The sequence below is a fragment of the Hyposmocoma kahamanoa genome, unplaced genomic scaffold (assembly GCF_003589595.1).
Source record: "Hyposmocoma kahamanoa isolate Upper Pololo Valley unplaced genomic scaffold, ASM358959v1 192, whole genome shotgun sequence".
Lineage (NCBI taxonomy): Eukaryota > Metazoa > Arthropoda > Insecta > Lepidoptera > Cosmopterigidae > Hyposmocoma > Hyposmocoma kahamanoa.
In genome coordinates this window covers 11,520,733-11,540,783 of record NW_020653719.1, presented here as the reverse complement: position 1 = coordinate 11,540,783, position 20,051 = coordinate 11,520,733, and the positions used below count along the sequence as shown (strand labels likewise).

The window sequence follows — 20,051 nt, the reverse complement described above, 5'->3', positions numbered from 1 at the left end:
ACTTAGGCGAAATAAACGTGATAAATGATATAATTATTTTCAGACCCTCTTTGATCAATTCATAGTACTAAACCCTCGTTTGCAAAAACAACCTAAAACCAAAGCAAAAATATAAAGCAGACATTTTTTAAGTCGCGTCCCCAATTTATCCGAAATCGATAAACGCAAATTGGAATAAAATTACATGTGTAAAGCTAACGTCCTGGGTTTCGTTTTGCAAAATAAAATTTGCCATCGGAGGGAAATGCTAACAACTTTTTGTCTACAGTACTAAGGTTGAAAATATTACAAGAGCTTTAGTTTTAAATGCAAATGATAATGGTGGATTGATGCGACGACACCGGCGAAAAAATTAACATTGGGTAAATCCGAAGGCTATATCCTCTTAGCAACCACGGTTCAGTTGCCACCTGTCTATCCGTAGTAGAAAAGTTTAATCTGATGACGTTGAGAATTTCTGTTGATATTTCATTTGGAAATTTAGAAACAAGTTTAAATTGCTTTCTGAAAATTTTTACAAAGATGTTACAAATTGAGTCATTACAGATTTATAAAAGCACGTTTTGTGAAAACCATTCAAACTCATGTATGTAATTCATACGGGACAACTGGCTACAGAGGTGGTCTGAAGTATTCAGCAACAATAATTTGGAATATAATAATCATAGTACAGAGTACTCCAGAGTAGAGTAGAGCAAAATAGGCGCCTTGTCGTCGAGTTGCGGACACCAGCCCGTTACACCAAGTAAAGTACAGAGTACTACAAAACCAACCTCATAAGTTATTCTTCCCCTAGTTTACCACCCTTAGAGGTGGAATATTTCTTCAAATTTAAATGGGACTACTACTGGGATACCCTCTTTCTAACAAAATCATCAAAATCGGTGCACAAACCGGCCGGAGATAAAAAAATAGACTCAATCGAATTGAGAACCTCCTCCTTTTTAGAGTCGGTTAATAATAATAAAATTACATTTATTAAGGGTAACATGGACCCATTTAGTGTTAGTTACACTTAAATAATAATGTTAGTATATGTACACAAAATAAAAGAGAAGATAAAAACATTACACTACTTATTTTTACGTACATACGTGGATCATAGGACAACCTTTTCACTTCTACGTAATTTTGATTATAGGCACCCTCCCTACCGATCCTTAGGGTATACGAGAAGGGTACTATAACTTGTGTAAGCACAGGAACCGTCTCAGTCAGGTCCTGACCCCAGATCAGCCTGTGTGCATAGACTTCATCCAGTTCTCAAAAGCCATAGTAGGAGAAGAGCTCCTTGTGAACGTCGTCGTTCGTCGAGGGAAGTACTGCCACCTTACCTATTTCTGCAGCCAAGCAATAATGTCAGCAGTACTGTGTTCCGGTTTTGAAGGGTAAGGGTACTGGTAAAATTACAGGCACATGGGACTTGTCAACGTATGTCTCAGGGTGAAGGGCGCAGTGGCAGTGCCCCTCAGATCTTTGCGATTTAAAGCTCTGAGTGGCACTGGACTATTATGGATAGGCGTGTGTAGCTTACAAAAAAAAAGACTAATGCCTTGGGTGAGCTACCCGGGTGTCCGTACAGCACCCTCCCTATTTTCCAGATAGGTATCTAACGGTTGCCACCGCTAAGCCGTTGATTCTAAAATTCAATACCAAATCTCCTCTTCGGTGGCGGAGCTGTAGGCACGCTCACCTCCCGACACCAAAGCTTCTCTCCAGTTCCCAGAAACCTACGCGACTGGAGGGGCCAGAGGATATCTAACTTATCCTCTACTAGTTCCTCTTGGGTTAGTGCCGGAGATGCCGGTAGCAATGTCCTGCGTCATTGTTCGGACATAGCTCCCGACTTAAAGCAACTCACGTGTCCAGAACGTCTCCTCGCCTTCGGCCTTTGTCTACACCGCTACTAAGGCTCGTTAGCTACGCGCGGGAACCGACTCGACTGTCCGTACGTGAATCTTTGTTCACAATCATGCTCAGTATGTTGTTGGTGCTAAAACTCACGCGCTAGGGATGTGCATCGTTTTCGTGTCGTGGGGTAAAAGGAATCAATGACTTGCCACCACGTCTCTGTCATAAGAGTTCCCATCGCTTAGAATTTTATTAAGTGATAAAAAGTAACTCCTTTTTTGTAACGTGACAAAGTCTTACGAGCAAAACGGGAAGAATGTTGGTTTAACGATATCCGTGGTCGTGTGGCTTGCACACTGGTTTTCATAGTGTCGCCATCTCCGAGGTTCCGGGCTCAATTTCCGGCTAGGTCAATGTAGAAAAACTAACTTTTCCGACAGAACACGTCAGACAAATGTAAATCCGGCGTCATTCATTATTAACACAATATATTGCATAACTAAATGCAAAGATTTGCGTATACATACGCAAATAATATATTAATTTAACAATAATAAAACTAGCGTATGAAATAAATTATTATATATTGAATGATTAAATAATGAGCATTATTTAGAACGTTATAGGCATTGACTTACAAATAAATGGACGACGGGTCTAATACAAAAACCACGAAAAAAATGTCCCAAGTCAACCTATTTAAACGTAGTGACCTGTAAAGAAGTACGAAAAAGCTAAAACGTTGAATTTAAATTGTTATGTCATCGCAGTACTGTCTAATTTTGCTTGCTTCGCTGTCAGTCGAACAAACGAAGACTAGAGCGTGAATGACGCTCTGTATACGATTATAACGCCCTATAAGTTCGGACACTTTTATGTGGACGTCGGATCTAAATTATGTGGACGTCGGATCTAAATTATGTGGACGTCGGATCTAAATAAAATTATGTAATTGTAATTGTAATTGTAAGTCAATGGTTATAGGTAAAAATATTCGTCAACTTTATAAATTATTAATTTAATAGATTTACGGTAAACAATGGTTTTTTACTTCCTTTTAAATTCTAACTCGCGCAATCGGGATATAGACAGGTAAAAGTGCATTGTATAATTTTATCTTTGGACAATAACCTTGCTTAGCATTTCTTTTTGAATCTCGTTTTTAACCAACTTTAAAAAAAGGAGGAGGATCTCAATTGGACTATATTGTATATATGTTTTTTTTTGTACAAATGTTACGCGATAATTCGTGTATATAATATTATACGCGATAATTATATAATACGCGATAAAGGAATTGCAATTGGAATTGGATAATTTGCGAATCGATTTTGGTGATTCTTTTTTTGTTGAAAAGAGGGTATCTCAGGAGTGGTCCTATTTGAAGAAAATATTCCACCCGTGGCAAACTAAAGGATAAATGACTTTTGAGGTCGGTTTTTTTTAGTACTCAGTACTGAAATTGTTGGTACTGCTGTTTGTATTTGTTTCCATTATTATAAATATGGATTTCTCTGGTTCTTTTTAAGTTATTCTTATTTTTGTGTATTTCTTGCGAGAAGTAAACAAATCATTGTTTACTGTATATTTTTATTTAACTTAATAATCATAAACATTTAAACATGTTAATTCACATAGCATTATTCGAAATAGTAACTGCGTAAGAACAAGAGTTGTTTAATGTTGAAGTCAAAGAACTTTTATTTTACGAAAATAGATAATCTTGTTTAATATATTTGAAGTAATGTACTTTAAATATGTGTTAAATATTTTATTAATTTGTTTTCACACTACACACACTTATACCTATATGTATATATTGCAAAGATTATGTATTTATTCGATATAAGAGTACACACTGCAATAACACTATACACACTCATGATTAAGTATTTACGTATTTTATTTTATTATCTGTTCAGGGACGCATACGTCTGTCACTCTTACTCACTCGGCTAGGGCCCATTGAAAACCAGCGTCACAACCTAGCCTTGGTTGTGACTTTAGCTGAATGGTATCCTTTTGTACACGCCACAGCCGCACACATGTCAGTTTAGTATTATGCAACTTATTATTGAAATGTTTTTACGCTGTTCTTTGTGTTATTTCTGTTTTAGTTGTATTAGTCTTTGTTTTTGTGTTTTTTTTTTACAATGTGGCGTTACAATAAATGGTTTCTATTTCTATTACAATAAATGATTTCTATGTCTATTTCCATTTCTACTGGCTTGACCCCCAATTTTACAAAACAAAAATTGCGGATATTTTTCTTTGGATGCCATTGATTATTCTGATTGATCGTTTCCGTAGCACTAGAATGCGTTTTACAACAACTCCGTTGCCGTAAACCACATCGCTAGCCCTGAGCTGTGTCACCGACCGAACCGGCTTAAACAGGAAGCCGCCGGTGCTCACTCACACACGCGCCTCAAGTTTGTAGTAGTGTAACCGTCATAGCGCGGTTGTATGAAGATTTGTCTCTGTTCCTTTTCTTTACTCATGTGCCCAAACTGTCACAGCGTTTCGTTGCTTGATTCTCATAGAGCAAGAAATTCTTTACTTCAAGATCACACGGTCGTTTGTGAGGTCATCTGGAACGTTATTGTTAATATTATTCATATATATTGGACTAAACATCACAGTGTCCCAGCAGAATACAGGATTATTCAAAGCTCTCAAAGTGAATATGATTCTTGGTAGGAACGCAAAGGGGTGTTATTACCTTACACTAGCCGGCACTCGCAGCGGTACAATTTACGTTCTGCATTCAAAACGTCTTTGTAAATAATAGTCGCTTCTGTGAGCTTCGGGAGACGGTTTAAAAATATATCTCAGATTGTGATATTTTGCTAAATAAACTTAAAATACAAAAGAATTATTTTTGTACTATATTATATAATACAGAACCGTTCTTTTATTTATCAGATAAACAATTCTTATTTAGTATTGCAAGTATTTGCATACACAATGTCAAGTCCAGCAAAACTTTGTTTATTGAGATTTTTTTGTAAAATAACCTCACTAGTTTTTATTATGATCATTGATACAAAGATCGAACACAAACTTTTTTCGACCCGAGATGAGACTTGAACCCACGACCATACTTCACCGTAGTTTTGCTCTTACCAACTGAGCTTACGGGTCAAGTTATCGAGTTGTCGAAATTCTCGTTAAAGATCTTTGTACCGAGATTTTTCGGCATTCTGAACTGCTAGTGACGTATAGTGAGAGATTTTAGAACCTTCTTCAACTGTGTTGGTAAAGTAACGATAGAGTACCCAAAATATTTGCATTGTGACAGTAATTCAACGAGTACATAACCAGAAATAGAGACGAAATGTCATTTAATTTGTTTAAAAACTATTCAGCCACGTCATTACTGTGACAACTGCGCTCCGATTGGCCAGCAATTCGGATTCGAAACAATTGACGCGTGTTGTCAATTGGTGTCATCAACTGTTTCACTTCAAATCGACCGGGTAACTTGAGCTTTGCTGTAATGGACGGAAATTTAAAAATTACATATTTAATTACCGATGCAATTTAATTCCGTCTGTTTTGTAATTAGATGTTTGGCTGTTTTTCCCCACACCACCGAATGGATCAGCACGCCATTGTTAGAGATATTATCTTTATTATAATAAATACAGAATATTTTTAGAATATACGGAGACGTACACATAGGTCACTTGTTGGCGCTGTCTATATTTCAGTGCAAACGAGAGTTTTTTCACACATCAGGATTTTAATTGTGCCAGATAATTACACCAATTGCATAATCTAGGGAATTTTCTGTAGCAACGGAATACTCTCTAAAGCACTTCACAGAACACCCATCCAGTGCCAATTTAAAAAGTTAACTTCCGAATTTGGTCCTACCGGGGATCGAACTTGGGACCTCCTCATCCAGCGCCCACAGTATTGACCACTAAGTTACCGAGGTCATGCTTTAATATATATAATTACGGCGAAAATACAATTATTTTATGCAAAGTTAAAAGGGAACTTTTACACTTTGCTACAGCGCCTTACTAACTAACGCGCCAGAAATGTACTATCAGTAAACGTGAAGCCTTGCCAGTCTCAAAACAGTTTTGTTTGTAAGCTAAGTTTGTAGCTAGACCAGTTTATTATTTTGCTGATTTCTTGTGAAACCCTTGTAGTGGACTATATGTATTGTAAGAAAAAAGTTACTAAAACACAAAAAAAAACAGTGAGGTAAAGAACATAAATAAGCTCTATTATGGTCGATGAAATATTTGCACCGATGAATGTTATTTCTTGGAACGGCTTATCCTTTCTATTACAATAGAGTAATAAAACCATTAACACTTATTTTCCTTGAAACGTACATGGACTTAATGATCATCGTCCATCGTGCGTGTCATGGGTGCTTTCTTCTGAATTCTAGTTTTCAATTATTTATTTACTCAGCAGGTCGTGTTTTTTAAACTACTAGGTACTTCGTAAAATACCGACTGCCGCCTCTTTTCTTATCAATTCAACAAAGTTTATTCCGCATAAAGATTACCAAATTTAGAATTACCTAAGTGCCAACGCTTAAGTGTGTTTAAACTAGTTGTTTGCTCTACAGATGGCACGTGCGTAACCGAGACGGCTCACTCTTTTGTCCTATTGTTTTCTAAAGACGAATCGGTGTAAATAATATTTCGGCAATTATACTTACAATGTGATTTTCAATAAGGCCCATAAATATAAAGGACATAACAATTTAATATTTCAATAAAACAGAATAATTGATGTCGAACTGAAATTTATTCTATGTGCACAGATTACATACACATGTTACATTTAAGAATGGAAGTCGATCTCGTTCATATGACCACCGCATAATAATAAACAAACATAGAATATAATTAAACCACAAATAATAATAAACAAAAGCAAACATAGAATAATTGATGTCGACCACCGCACAGACATATGACCACCGCATAATAATAAACAATCATAGAATATAATTAAACCACAAATAATAATAAACATAAAAGCAAACATAGAATAATTGATGTCGAACTGAAATTTATTCTAGGTGCACATATTATATATACATGTTACATTTAAGAATGGAAGTCGATCTCGTTCATATGACTACCGCGAGCACGTTTGCAGTTTGATCAAATAATCGATCTATTGAAGAGGAAGCTCGATAATCACGTAGTCACGCTAAATGGTCCAGTCGAATGACCATCTCGCCCATGCGTTTTGACGCCATTGGATTACCTTTTATGGGGTTACGTTAAGTCGTTGGTTTATGCCAACGAGCCAACAACGTTAAATGGGCTTAGGGCTTAATATCTAACGCGAAATTGCCAACGTTTCAGTCGATATGTGTGGAAGAGTGGTGGAAAATTGGTTCCAAAGAACTGAACGCTGCAAACGTGCTCTCGGTGGTCATATGAACGAAATCGATTCCATTATTTTTATTATATATATTAAGAAACACAAAGAAAAATACACCTCATAAAACACCAACAAGCAACAAATCAAAAACAAAAACATATCAATAGAATATAAAAAAGCAGAGACTTCACAACGACCCTTTTGTTTATAATAAAAATACGATCAAGCCCTTAAACGCCGTTCGTTGACAAGAACCAGTAAATTGCGGGTGGCCGTTACTGACCGCCATTGCTTGCACGCTAAAAGAACCCCTAATGTGGTAACGCGTCAGTAATGATAGTACTCATGTCGTCCTTCGCCTCACTGGATGTCGTATAAAAATTTTTTGCCGTAACGGTCTTACTCCTCATCATGAATCATTCTGTGAATGGAATCATTCTGTGTCTACCGTTTTTATATATGAATGCAGAATAGAATAGAATAATAATAATGCTCACAAATACTACACTATAGTCCATTTCACATAGGGTACTGTGGAGTGAATCGATGGAGTGTGGACACACACACACGCAGAGAAACGATCACAAATTACATCCAAACTCATAATAGAAATAAATGTAGACCATACAACTTAGTTAGTAGCAGTAGAACTCCTTGTGAAAGAGTTCAATCCAGGGTGGTATTGCCATTTTACTTATTTCTGCCGGCAAGTAGCTGTCCCATCACTTCACATTATATAAAAAAATATTTCTCAAGGCCCAAGCATCGAACTCGGGACCTCTGGCTCTCGAGGCAGTTACAATGTGTTGATTGAATATCATAATGATATTCATTTAATTTTTTATGGAACTACCCCACTAGTTTGTTATAATTATTTACTACAAAGATCAAACACAAAGAAACGTTTGTGTGACCTTACTAGACTCGAACCTTTATCTGTGACAAACCAGGGCAGATATTACGATTTTCTCTAAGTGTTTGTTACAGATCTTTTGTGTTGTATTTTTCCGGTTTGTATTGCCGTAAGCGACACCTGGGTTAGATATATGAAGCTACTAGCCGGCGGCAAAAGCCGAAAAAACCAATACAAAAGATCTGGTAGAGCTGGTAATCCTGATTAGGCACACAAACAGCTTAGGTTCGAGTTTTGTCAGGTCTAAGGAATTTTTTTGGGTACTCTTTTGTTTTTTTTTAATGATACTAACCGCTCACACGATGCGCTCCTCCTGCCGCAAAATGGCGGCTATTTGATTTCGTAAATTAGAAAAACATTCAGTTTAAATACAAGTTTTTATAAACAAAAATTATTATTTTGCATTGCTAAATAAACACCCTCCGTACTACCAACAAAAACATCTCAAATAAAATGCAGTAATACGAGTACACCGCAAATCCTGCACTTAAAAAGCACTAATGAAATTTTTGGTGTACTTGGATAAATATGATAATATTCCGTTTGAGTAGTTCTAACGTTTATCATGAAATTACTCCTTAAAGTATAGTTTATAAACATTTATATTCAGGGTAAACTTAAAAAACGCTACTTACGGTATGTTTTCAATAAATAAACACCGAAATCACCAGCCCAAACAATAACACACACGATTGTTGTGACGTATTTTTGAAGTTGTTTATTTTTTTTAAATGACAGACCCAGGCATTAAAAACTTTATGGTTTGCTAGAGTAGTTACCGAAATAGCAATTAATATTAGTTCTGTGACCTGTTATAACTTCGATATCCGATAAATCGGTATAAAATCATCACCGGCACCTCTAGGTGTGGTATCTACGGCTGCATGTATCGCGTGAGAGGCTAAGTGCCACTCAGAGCTTTACAGATCTGAGAGGCATTACCACTGCGTCCGTCAACCTGTAAATTGACAAATGTATCTTAATTTGATGTATTGAGGTCGCTATTTTACCGGAGGATAGCAAAAACATTGTTTTATCTTCCTAAATGCCTAGCCTTTAAGTATCGAAACCTACTTTAGAAAGTCTCGAAAGTAACAAGTATCACTGAGTGACGATTTTATTTCTCGGGAACCGAAAATACATCGAGACTGAAAGCTCTAATTCAGGGTTTCTTAACCTGTGGTCCATGGACCCCTGACCACCAGTTCACGCGACATTGTATTGCACGTTTTTTGCAGTATAAATCTTACCGAATAAACAGTGGCGCATACATTAAATATAGAACCGTTCACACGGTGTTTGTGCTGAAAAAAAAAACGCACACAGCTCTAAACGTTTATCAAATAAGCAAAGGACTTGTCAAAACAAATCGAATGAACTTTAACGTATTCGGTGTGCCGTGGCGCTTAGTGATAAGTTGATAAGTCTCATGCGCCGGTAATTTCACCAAAACGAAGATTGATTTATTTAAATTTTTATTGAATTGGTATTCAGTTATTTTTATGTGAAAAATGCATTGACTTACAATTATATGGACGTCGGGTCCGCGCTAAAAAGTTTCCGAACTTATAGGGCGTTAAAATCGTATACAGAGCGTCATTCACGCTTTAGTCTTCGTTTGTTCGACTGACAACGAAGCAAGCAAAATTAGACAGTACTGCGATGACATTACAATTTAAATTCAACGTTTTAGCTTTTTCATGTTCCTTTACATGTCACTACGTTCAAATAGGTTGACTTGGGACATTTTTTTCGTGGTTTTTGTATTAGAACTGTCGTCCATTTATTTGTAAGTCAATGTTTCAAACATTATAATACAAACACGTCTTCAATAAAAGCATTTCTAAGAAGCGCAGTAATCGCACATGCACAGAAAGATGAAATGCCTTTGTTTTGGCCAGCCATAAATATTTAGAACTAGGCAAGATGCCGCGCTATTGTTCTCTATACGCAGCTGCAAAACTAATGGGTCATTTCGTTTATATTACTCAATTCACTTTTCCATTTTTACCAAGCGATTATGATTACGAAACTAATATATTATAAGGTTTATACTCTGATAATCACCAGTGTTGTCACTCGCGCCATCTGTCAGCACCTTATTGCGTCAATTGTTTACAGGTGTGACGATGTGACCTCCTTACGTCGTCATTCCACCCACTCGTTTTTAAATTTTGAATCGTTCTTTAATAATTAATTTTGCCTCGCCATTCTGATTATGTTTCGTTCCGTCGTCACTCCACGCTCGATCGCGGCAGCGAACACGTCTTCTCGTTAATTTTTCGTACCGTTTACAAGTTACCATAAATCTCTTGTGCGATAAATATGAAACGATAAAAATAAAACGTTGAATTCAAGTTGTAATGTCATCGCAGTACTGTCTAATTTTGCTTGCTTCGCTGTCAGTCGAACAAACGAAGACTAAAGCGTGAATGACGCTCTGTATACGATTTTAACGCCCTATAAGTTCGGACACTTTTTAGCGCGGACCCGACGTCCATATAATTGTAAGTCAATGGTTTGAAAACATGGTTTATTGATAGTCCGCTGGGTTTTAATTTTTCGGCTTTAGGTCCCTGCCGGTGTACGTTATCGTATTTGGTTTTTATGATATCTAGCGACGGGACGAACAAGTCGTAGGTCTGGTGGTAAGCGACATGTCTATCCATGACTGAAACATAAGTTGACAAGTTCCATGTGCCTGTAAGTTTACCAGCACTCTTATTAGATATATTCCTATTTTCTCGAAGTATTCGTGACATTTCACAGTGTCATTTCTCGGATTCGAAACTTACTCACTTACCTTTCAAAACCGGGATGGTTATCTGATGCTTGATAGACAACGCTTCAGCTGTTTTAATTCCAGTCTTTTTCCAGATAATATTGGTAATATTGCCAATAGCTAACAATTTGATAGATATAAATTATTGTATGTGCTTGTTGTCGTGTCTTTGTATTTGGTTTTTCAACGACTTTTTAGTCGTAGTGCCATCTATGAGAAATTTATGAAAGTTTTATCACCCAGGTTCCAGCTACCGGGCCTGGCAAGAGTGATATAGATATTCACTGTATTTTAAATTTTTATTGAATTGATATTCAATATTTTTTTGTTAAATTACTCCACTATTTGGTTATAATTATTTATACAAAGATCGAACACTCAGAAAAAAATCCTTCGGTTCGGTCGGATTCTAGCATACCGTACCAGACGCTATACCAACTAAGCCACGGAACGAACCAGCGGACCTCACGAATTTTTCTATGTGCTTGTTGTCATGTCTTTGTATTTGCTTTTTCAACGACTTTTTAGGCGTAGCGCCATCTATGAGAAATCTATAAAACGGTATGCTAGTTGACGTCAGTTCGAATCCGGCCGGATCGAAGGAATTTTTTCTGAGTGTTCGATCTTTGTATTAATAATTATAACAAACTAGTGGAGTAATTTCACATAAAAATAATTGAATATCAATTCAATAAAAATTTTAACGATATATAAATTAATTACTCTTTGTCACTGATTTCTTTATTGTTTTATTTTGCCGTTCTTATTTATACGGTACTTTTGAACGTCTCTATAATGTCTAAAATTTCGTCCATCTTTTCCTTGTGGAATACAAAAGATTACGTTAGTTCGTTGAGCGCACGTTTCTTTAAATTTTCCACGTCTATGGGCATTATCACGTTTAACACCAATTGATGCATTGAATCGCGGTACCATATTGCCTAAGCCAAGTTCTTTAATCCTCATCTCTTCTTTAGGGACGACTATAGAACGTTAGGAAATGTTTCTTCATACCCCTTGCAGGGGGATGATTCACGTAATCAAACCGTTATGATATTATAGCGATTTAGTCGTTGAACTGCTTTTTCGTATTCACGTGTGACCATAGATTTAGTATAAGACAGTGAACGCCAACGAGTAAAATTTTAAAGTCGTTCGATCCAAATGTCGTTAAAGCGTATTCTGGTATATGAGTCGAACTTTAATCGACTCTAAACGACAAGTCATACGTGTTCTGCTAAAATTTCGACAGTTCTTTCAATAGACTTTCGACGACTAAATGTCAAATTTCACAATCCAAGATGTCGTTGATTAGTCGTTACGTTTCGATTCTACTCATATCAATGTTCGTTCAAGTGACACGTGAATACCCATTTTGGATAGGCCTTCGATCGAGCGACTACGTAACTTCAACGATATTTTGATAGCTTGAAGTTCAGTTTGTTTGTTGGATAAACTGGAACTTTCAGCCAGGTTTAGATTCTACTTTTCCATATCCTTAATTAACGCCAGGTTTAGTAAGAAATGTATTTATAATTAGGTATTATAGATAGCTAGATAGAGAGATAGATAGATAATGCACTTTAATGCTCATACACAAATAGAATTAATGTGAGCAAGGGCGGCCTTATCTCTGAAAGCGATCTCTCCCAGACAACCTTTGAGGTAGAGGAGAAGTGAACAGAGAGCGAGACGGTGTGTGCCAGTGGTAAAAATTTAAACGCATTATCAAATAAGAAATGACTATAATATTATATTATACCTACAAATATATTTATTTACATATATGAATACACTTAAATAAACTTCTACTGACCATTAAATATCAGACTCAGTTCAGACTAAGGTCGAGCCAAAAGATGCATAGGCAATCCAGCTTCAAATATAGGAAGCAATTTAGAATGTCGGATTTCAGAAGGGAGTTTGTTACATAGCTGTGTAAAAATTATAAAATCGAATCATGCGAGTAAATTTTTGTGTGTTTTTATGATACCAAATGAGTGACGGCACGAACAAGTCGCGCCCTTGGTGGTAAGCAACACGCCTACCCTTAACAGTTGCAATGCCACTCAGAGCTTTAAATCACAAAGATCTGAGGGGCACTGCCACTGCGCCTGTCACCCTGTGACATAAATTGATAATATAGGCCTGTAATTTTACCAGCAGATAAAGAGAGTATTATTCATAAATATTATTTCTTTTTTATCTCTCTATCTTTATTATCTTCTTTTGTTTACGTTTTGTTTGTGGATTTCAATTACTATATTATGATCATGGACGATAACGTAAATAATTATGTAAAATATTTATTGTTTAGTGATTTTGAAACAAATATAAATTGCAAAATGCTTCCACTGATTTACATCGTCTTAATATTGCCGACCTCTCTTTCTTTTAAATATGGGTGACTTTTATATCACTGACACTGTAAAATTCTCCGCAATTTTGCTAAGCTATAGTGTACCGGGTTCGATTTCTTAGTTTTATTTTCCTTATGAGGGTAGAAAACCAAACAACGAAATCCGAGAATTGAATTAATTATAATAAAAGAAAACAATACTAATTTAAAAATTAAATTTTGGAAAAAAAAATTGTAAAGGAGGGAGGTTCTTTCTTCCGTTGGATGAGGTTACCAAAACAAGCCAAGTGAAACTCCAAGTGGTTCAGAAGATTTTTATTTTCACCTTGTGTGTCGCCAATACAATTTCACCCTATATGCGGAAGGTCCGGGCAGTTGTTCCCAAGAAGGGACTCGCTCCTGGAAACCGTTCCGTGAGATGAGATTTTTCACCCTATATGATGGGCATTAATCTTTCACCCTACATGAGCGTACGAAATATCAGAAGATCCGCAGTTCCCAAGAAGGAACTCAACTCCTGGTCGTCTTACTGAGCTCTCTGTATTCTCAAATTTCTTTTCACATTAACACAATTGTGTGCGAGTAGTCACCATTCGAGGGCAAATCTTAACACCGCGATTCAGAAATAATGCCAAATGGCTCAATGCCATCTAGCGGATTCTTAGAGTACTAAAGGTGAACAATCTGGCTTAAGGCCGTCTATTACATAAAGTAGGTTTGTTACAGTACTTAAAATTATATTTTATTTTACGGGGCGTGGTAACGGGCGTTAAGACCTTTGGTTTTTTTTTCGCTTCCGAGTACAGTACTCGGAAGCGAAAAAAGGCCATAGGACGCTCGGCAATTGGTAGCCGTTAGAAAAGTAGCGGGAATGCTTCGTCCTAGTCAGGACGTAGTCAAGCTCCAGGTAGTGTAGCAAGTGTTGTACTTTTGAATACACGTAACGGTTTTTTATATCGTGAGCGCGGCCAAGCCGACCGTGGACTAGCTCTGAAGACGTTCTGACGTAATCTGTGAGAACGGGAGCCGCCGGTGCCGGTTTCGGTTTAACGCGCCTCCCCTCTCTGCGTCTCCGACATCATTCGAAAATGCAACGTGAGCTGCCATAGATTTAAGAAATTTTGTCTATCAAAGTAAATCATAGTTTTATTATTTTATAATCAATTATTATTTAAAAATAGGATATATTTGTTGAAGACAATATTTGTATTAAATTTTTAATAGTGTTAAATTTGAAAAACGATTTATTCTGAAATGAATTTAACAGCGTTGTAACGTTCCGTTACAATAGTTCTTATCACACGCCAATATCTATAATGTACTCTGTATTCGTTATTAATGTATTGAGACGAATAAACGATTTATTTACTTTATGATTTGAATGCTATTGAATTGCAGAGATCATAACCCTCCACTATTGCTATGATCCTGATATGAATTTTCGCCATATCAATGTTTTCATTCACGCTCATTGGTGTACTCTATATTTTTTTAATAATAATAATAATAATGTATATTATGTATATTCATGAAGCTATAGTCAGTGCGAGCGTGAAGTGTGTATATTAAATTACAAAAACTAAATACTAGATATAAATTTGCTTTAACGGTCAATTTGTCAAATTTAAAGCCCCGTTTGTAAAAAAAGCCCGCGCCCAACACGTTTACTAGATGACCTAACCAACCCGAAAGCCATTGTCGTCCCAAAACATAACCATCTCGTCTAACAACAATGTTAACTATTTACGGTGTCACAAAAATCACTTTAACTAACAGGAGTACACGGTAACCCTGCCGTTAAACAGAACAAGCCTATTGAATTATACTGAACTCATTATCGATGCTTTGCGATAGGGATGTGTCGAGTATCGTTGACTGAAAAGAACGGAATGATCGATGTTTTACAATCGTTTTTTTATATGTATATTACGCGATAACTCCGGTATTTGTGAACCGATTTTGATGATTTTTTTTTTGTTGGAAAGAGGGTACCTCCTTAAATGTCCCATATAATTTTGAAGAAAATCATCCACCTCTAATGGTGGCTGTTCACGCATGAAGATTCATTTTTATAAATAGCGCCTAAATTTTATTTTATGGCGCAATTATTTTAATGGTTGGTTTTGCTATTCTCCAATTTAAGGCGTTTTCTCTCTCAATATACTTTGAGAAGTGAGAACCGATTTTTATTATCTCCTATGTCAAATCCCCTATAGTAGCGCACTAGGGGATGAATCTGGGTTTGCGCACTTTCTAGTAACCGATTTCAATAAAACTTGATAATTATATGTAATTCCACGTACTTTTGAAGTCGGTCTTTTTAGTACTCTGTTTTGAGAGTATATCTATTTTTATTGAATTTCATGATGTTTTAACAACCATAATATTCATGTATTTTTCGAGAAAATACTTCACAAGTTTGATATTCTTATTCCTATTTATTTATTATTACTGCCTAAGTGAAGAAACTTTCATAAGTACTCACAGATGACGCTACGCAAAAAAAGCCGTTAAAATTTGACGACCTCAGTGGCCGAATTTCATCGCGTTCACCCCGTGCGGCCGCCGCGCGGTCGTCGAGCGGAGCGCGCGCGTCTAGCTGTCATGGCAAAATACGCTCTACTCGTTTAGCATTTACGTTTTAATTTAAATGAGCGTCCCGGGCACGCGGGCGACAATGGCTTGAATTTGGTCTACGCGGCAGCCGCGCGGTTGTATTATTCAGAGGCATTTAAATCTTGTTGCCAAGTAAATAGAACTCAAATTCGCCATTAATGTACATGAAGACGTGTTAACTCGCGCGGCGGTCGCGCGGTATCTTTTGCCTTGCGTAACTGGGCGCTAACGGTTTACATTGTGGGTGCTGGATGTGGGGGTGGAGGTCCCGGGTTAGATTCCCGGTAGGACTAATTTAAGAAATGAACTCCATTAATTTGGTTCTGTTCTGGGTGTTCTGGAAAGTGCCCTAGAATTCCGTATACTCATCTAGAAAAAAGTACAAAGATCCGCAACAAGAACTTGGAGGAATTTGTAAGATCTACATGATCGACTTGATTGGTAGCTAAGTTGGTAAGGGCTGTAGCCACGTTGAGACAATAGACACGGGTTTGACTCCAGTCGGAAAAAAGGAATTTTTCTTATGATTTTTGTTTTATCGTTCACAATAAATATGATTCTTACACTAAATTAATGCGGCCGAGATTTGTCCCGTGCGCGCGTGATTTCTTACTTTTGATTTACCAATCACATTGATTTAGAATCAATGCCTTGTTCAAAAATTAAACAAGTATTGTATAGTTTTGTTTTGTCATACGTTTTGTGTAGCTAGGTTAGCGCAACTTACTTTATACGTAGGAAATGAAACTTCTTAAAATTCATAATTATGTTTTGATATCAAAATACTGCATAAATAAGAGTACCATTCTCACTATAAAAATCATTTATTACAAAAATTCGAGTGACGATGATTTTTATACGCCAAATAACATCGATATTATCTTACCAACAGTAAACAGACTAGACTCTATCGTTGATAATCGAATTTCGGACAACACTGCACACAAATTCACCATTATCATTTCGATCAGCAAAATGAGAAGGGTAAATTGGGCGAGAATTTTTCCCTTCACTTGTTACCCTTGTGGTGCGTTTGGGTATTTAATTGGAGGAACGATCTATAGAATGGCAATGAAGAAGCCGATTTTAATTTTATCCCTAACCATCAATTATTCAGATAGGATAGTATTTAATTTGGTTGGTTTTTTGCAAAGTTACTTACAAAATTAGAACTTTAAGACATAATACTGACATAAGTGTTTAGTATATCGAATAACAGTTATAGACTGTTGCACTTTTGAAATTTATGATAATAAATTGAAATTGATGATAATGTCTATAAAACTTTGAGCCGTATCGGCCCTGACCGCAGTCCAAATAATAAGAAGCAAAAAAACACAGGAGACTTAACTTAATCATGTCTCAGCCCAAAACAGCTATTCATTATTTAAAATGTTAATATTATGAATAGACTCTGTAGTGTTTATCATAAACCAAATATTAGCACTGTTTTTCAAATTAATTGTTTTGTCAACAGTGCCACCAAGCAAAATGGTGATAACAAACGAGACGGAAGACCAGAAGACAGTATTCGTCGGCCCTTACGTCGAGGGCCAGACATTCACGTTGAAGTGCGACGTTACGGGAGGTGAGTAACTTCAGATTCAACAAATGACGAATGAAAATAATCTCAATATAAATATTTACCTGTTATGAGGTTATATTTCTGATCCACGTAAATAACATTTTTTGATGACAAAAGTGGAGGCACAAACTCTGAGCGATTCTATCACGCCCCTGGTTTTACTCAAGTTTATATAAACTACAAGCACTATGGGTCCTAGAAGAGACCCCTGAGCGACACAGTCATATTATTGAATTTTATATTCAGTTGCTTTCCTTTGATCTTCCATTGAACAAAGTCGATGAGGTCAAACAAGAAAATCCACGCAAACTAAACACGTTAGAAACTTGAAAAATACTATTCGGAATGGAGCATAGCTTTTAAAATGCGTTCATACATACAACGTCACGTCTTCTTACGATAAGACTGCCTGAGACCCTTTTTTAACCTTTTTTGAGCTCAACAAAATGTATTTCTTTTAGTTTTTTGCCGTCGGTATCGATGTAGCATACCTTATTTTAAGACAAAAAATGAAAACCCTTTCACTTATTGTTCGTGTTAAAACCAAATACCGAAAACTTTCTCCATCCCTTTCGTATTTTATATTCACGATGGTAAGTCCAAATTATACAGAGTGAGGGAAATTAATTAATTTTCAACGAGATGAATTTATTACCATCCCTAAATCGCGTTAGGTCAAGGTCCGCTGCGGAACCACAGACGGAAAACTAAAGTGTCCGCAAATTATTTGAATTAGCCTATAAGAACATAAGCATATCAGAGAAAAATCTACGCTGTCCATTTGAACACATGTGTGTTAATTGCGTATTGAGTTTTAAACCTTTAGGCGCCACGGGTTGAAACTAATTTTAAAAGTGCTGCTAAATGATAATGCATCCATGTCTACACCATGCTTCTAAGAAAACAATATGTCTTATTAACGTAACAAAAGACCAAGACCTCCTTGCTAGGTGATAAAGTTCCCTAAATTGTGTGAGAGTACGAACGAATTAATACGACAAAAGAACAATGAAATGGATTAATTATTCAGAGGATATCCTAAATGGGAATGCGGTTGAACTCAGCAAAGTTTATGGCACCTATAAAATGACAAATTGGGATGATGAAATGGGTATTTGTTTTGTATTGGCTGAAACTAATTTGCAAGTATTAGCGGTTGTTTCTGAAAATAATGTTTCACAACTTAACAATGGTAAGCCGATTTTACTTTGACGCCCAAATTTTTTATTGGTAAGGTAAAGGCTTGCATAATATTGAAAAATATATACCGTACTGAATGAGAGTTTCATTATAGGGCATAGTGTTAGAATAACTACATCCACGATGGATTTAGACAATTAAAATTCTGTGAATTTCTCATAATCAGTATATAGCACTTTTTCCTAAAATCGACGAGAAAACTAACTTAAATTAAAGTTAGGTTATTTTTAGCGAGAGCAAGAACTGAAGATACTGCGATGAAGCGGATGAGATTCCTTGAGACTTCCTAACCCAAAGTTACCCGTATATGGGCTATAGGGACTATAGAATTGTTGCTATTGCTAGTAGTGATAAAACAGACAGAAAAGATTCAGAAAATACCACCCATAAAATCATAGTAATAAGTTTCTTTTTAAAACCTTTATAACAAATTAAACGTAGGAACTAAACAAAGATCCACAAATTTTTACAAATACATAAACCCATTCCATGTGTATTATAAAAACCATTCAAAATACTCCTAATTTGCAGGCCGTCCAAGACCTTGGGTGAAATGGTTTAAGGATGAAGTGGAACAAGATACTCCGGCTACCCCCCTCCGAGATAACGGCGTGCGTGGGGTTATCAGAGTAGGCCCCCTGTCGCGAGCCGACGTGAAAACGGCCCTGACTTGTCGGGCCTCGAACCATGTAAAAGTTCGTCCTATTGAAACTACTGTTACAGTAGATATGAATTGTAAGTAATTAACATCTCTTTTAAGAAATAGTAGTAATGATCATGTTGCGCAAATCTCTGATTATAATTTAACAATTTTAAATTAATATGTGATACTACTACGAACAGTTACAGCGGAGTAAGTTGGAGTAGAATAAGTTAGTTGCAGTAAAGCTTCGTGTGAAAAAGTTCCTCCAGGGAAGTACACCTTACCTATTTCTGCCGCCAAGCAAGGGTGTTGGTGAAATTACAGGCACATGGGACTTTTCAACTTGTGTCTCAAAGTACGGCGCAATGGATCTCAGATATTTGAGATTTAAAGCTCTGAGTGGCACTGCAGCTGTTATGGACGGTATGTCGCTTGCCATCGGGCACACGACTTACCCATCCCGTCACTTAGTGTCATAAAGAATAGATATTATAAACATCACACGAGTATTTCAACGCAACAATCATATCGTTCCATATCAAATAACGTGTGAAATTTGTCAAAATTATTTGCTACTGACATTTCATTTCGAATAAAATTTCATCTCGACTGATATTAGAATTGAGGTCGAATCAAATTGTTTTGTTTTTCAGAGATGTTTGAAATTCTAATGTAATAATAAAATCGAATTTGTTGTTATTATTATGCGATAATGACATTTTCACAGATAAGAAATTT

At 36.4% G+C, this 20,051-nt stretch overlaps 1 protein-coding gene across 1 annotated transcript in view; it reads left to right on the top strand.

The window, feature by feature from the left end:
* LOC113226689 (hemicentin-2) overlaps window positions 1-20,051 on the top strand; it is a 79,957-nt gene that overhangs the window by 8,055 nt on the left and 51,851 nt on the right. Inside the window, exons 4-5 of the mRNA XM_026459411.1 lie at window positions 17,363-17,473; window positions 19,202-19,405. Of these exons, the coding sequence (XP_026315196.1) occupies window positions 17,363-17,473; window positions 19,202-19,405 (315 nt within the window). The remainder of the gene's footprint in view (window positions 1-17,362; window positions 17,474-19,201; window positions 19,406-20,051) is intronic.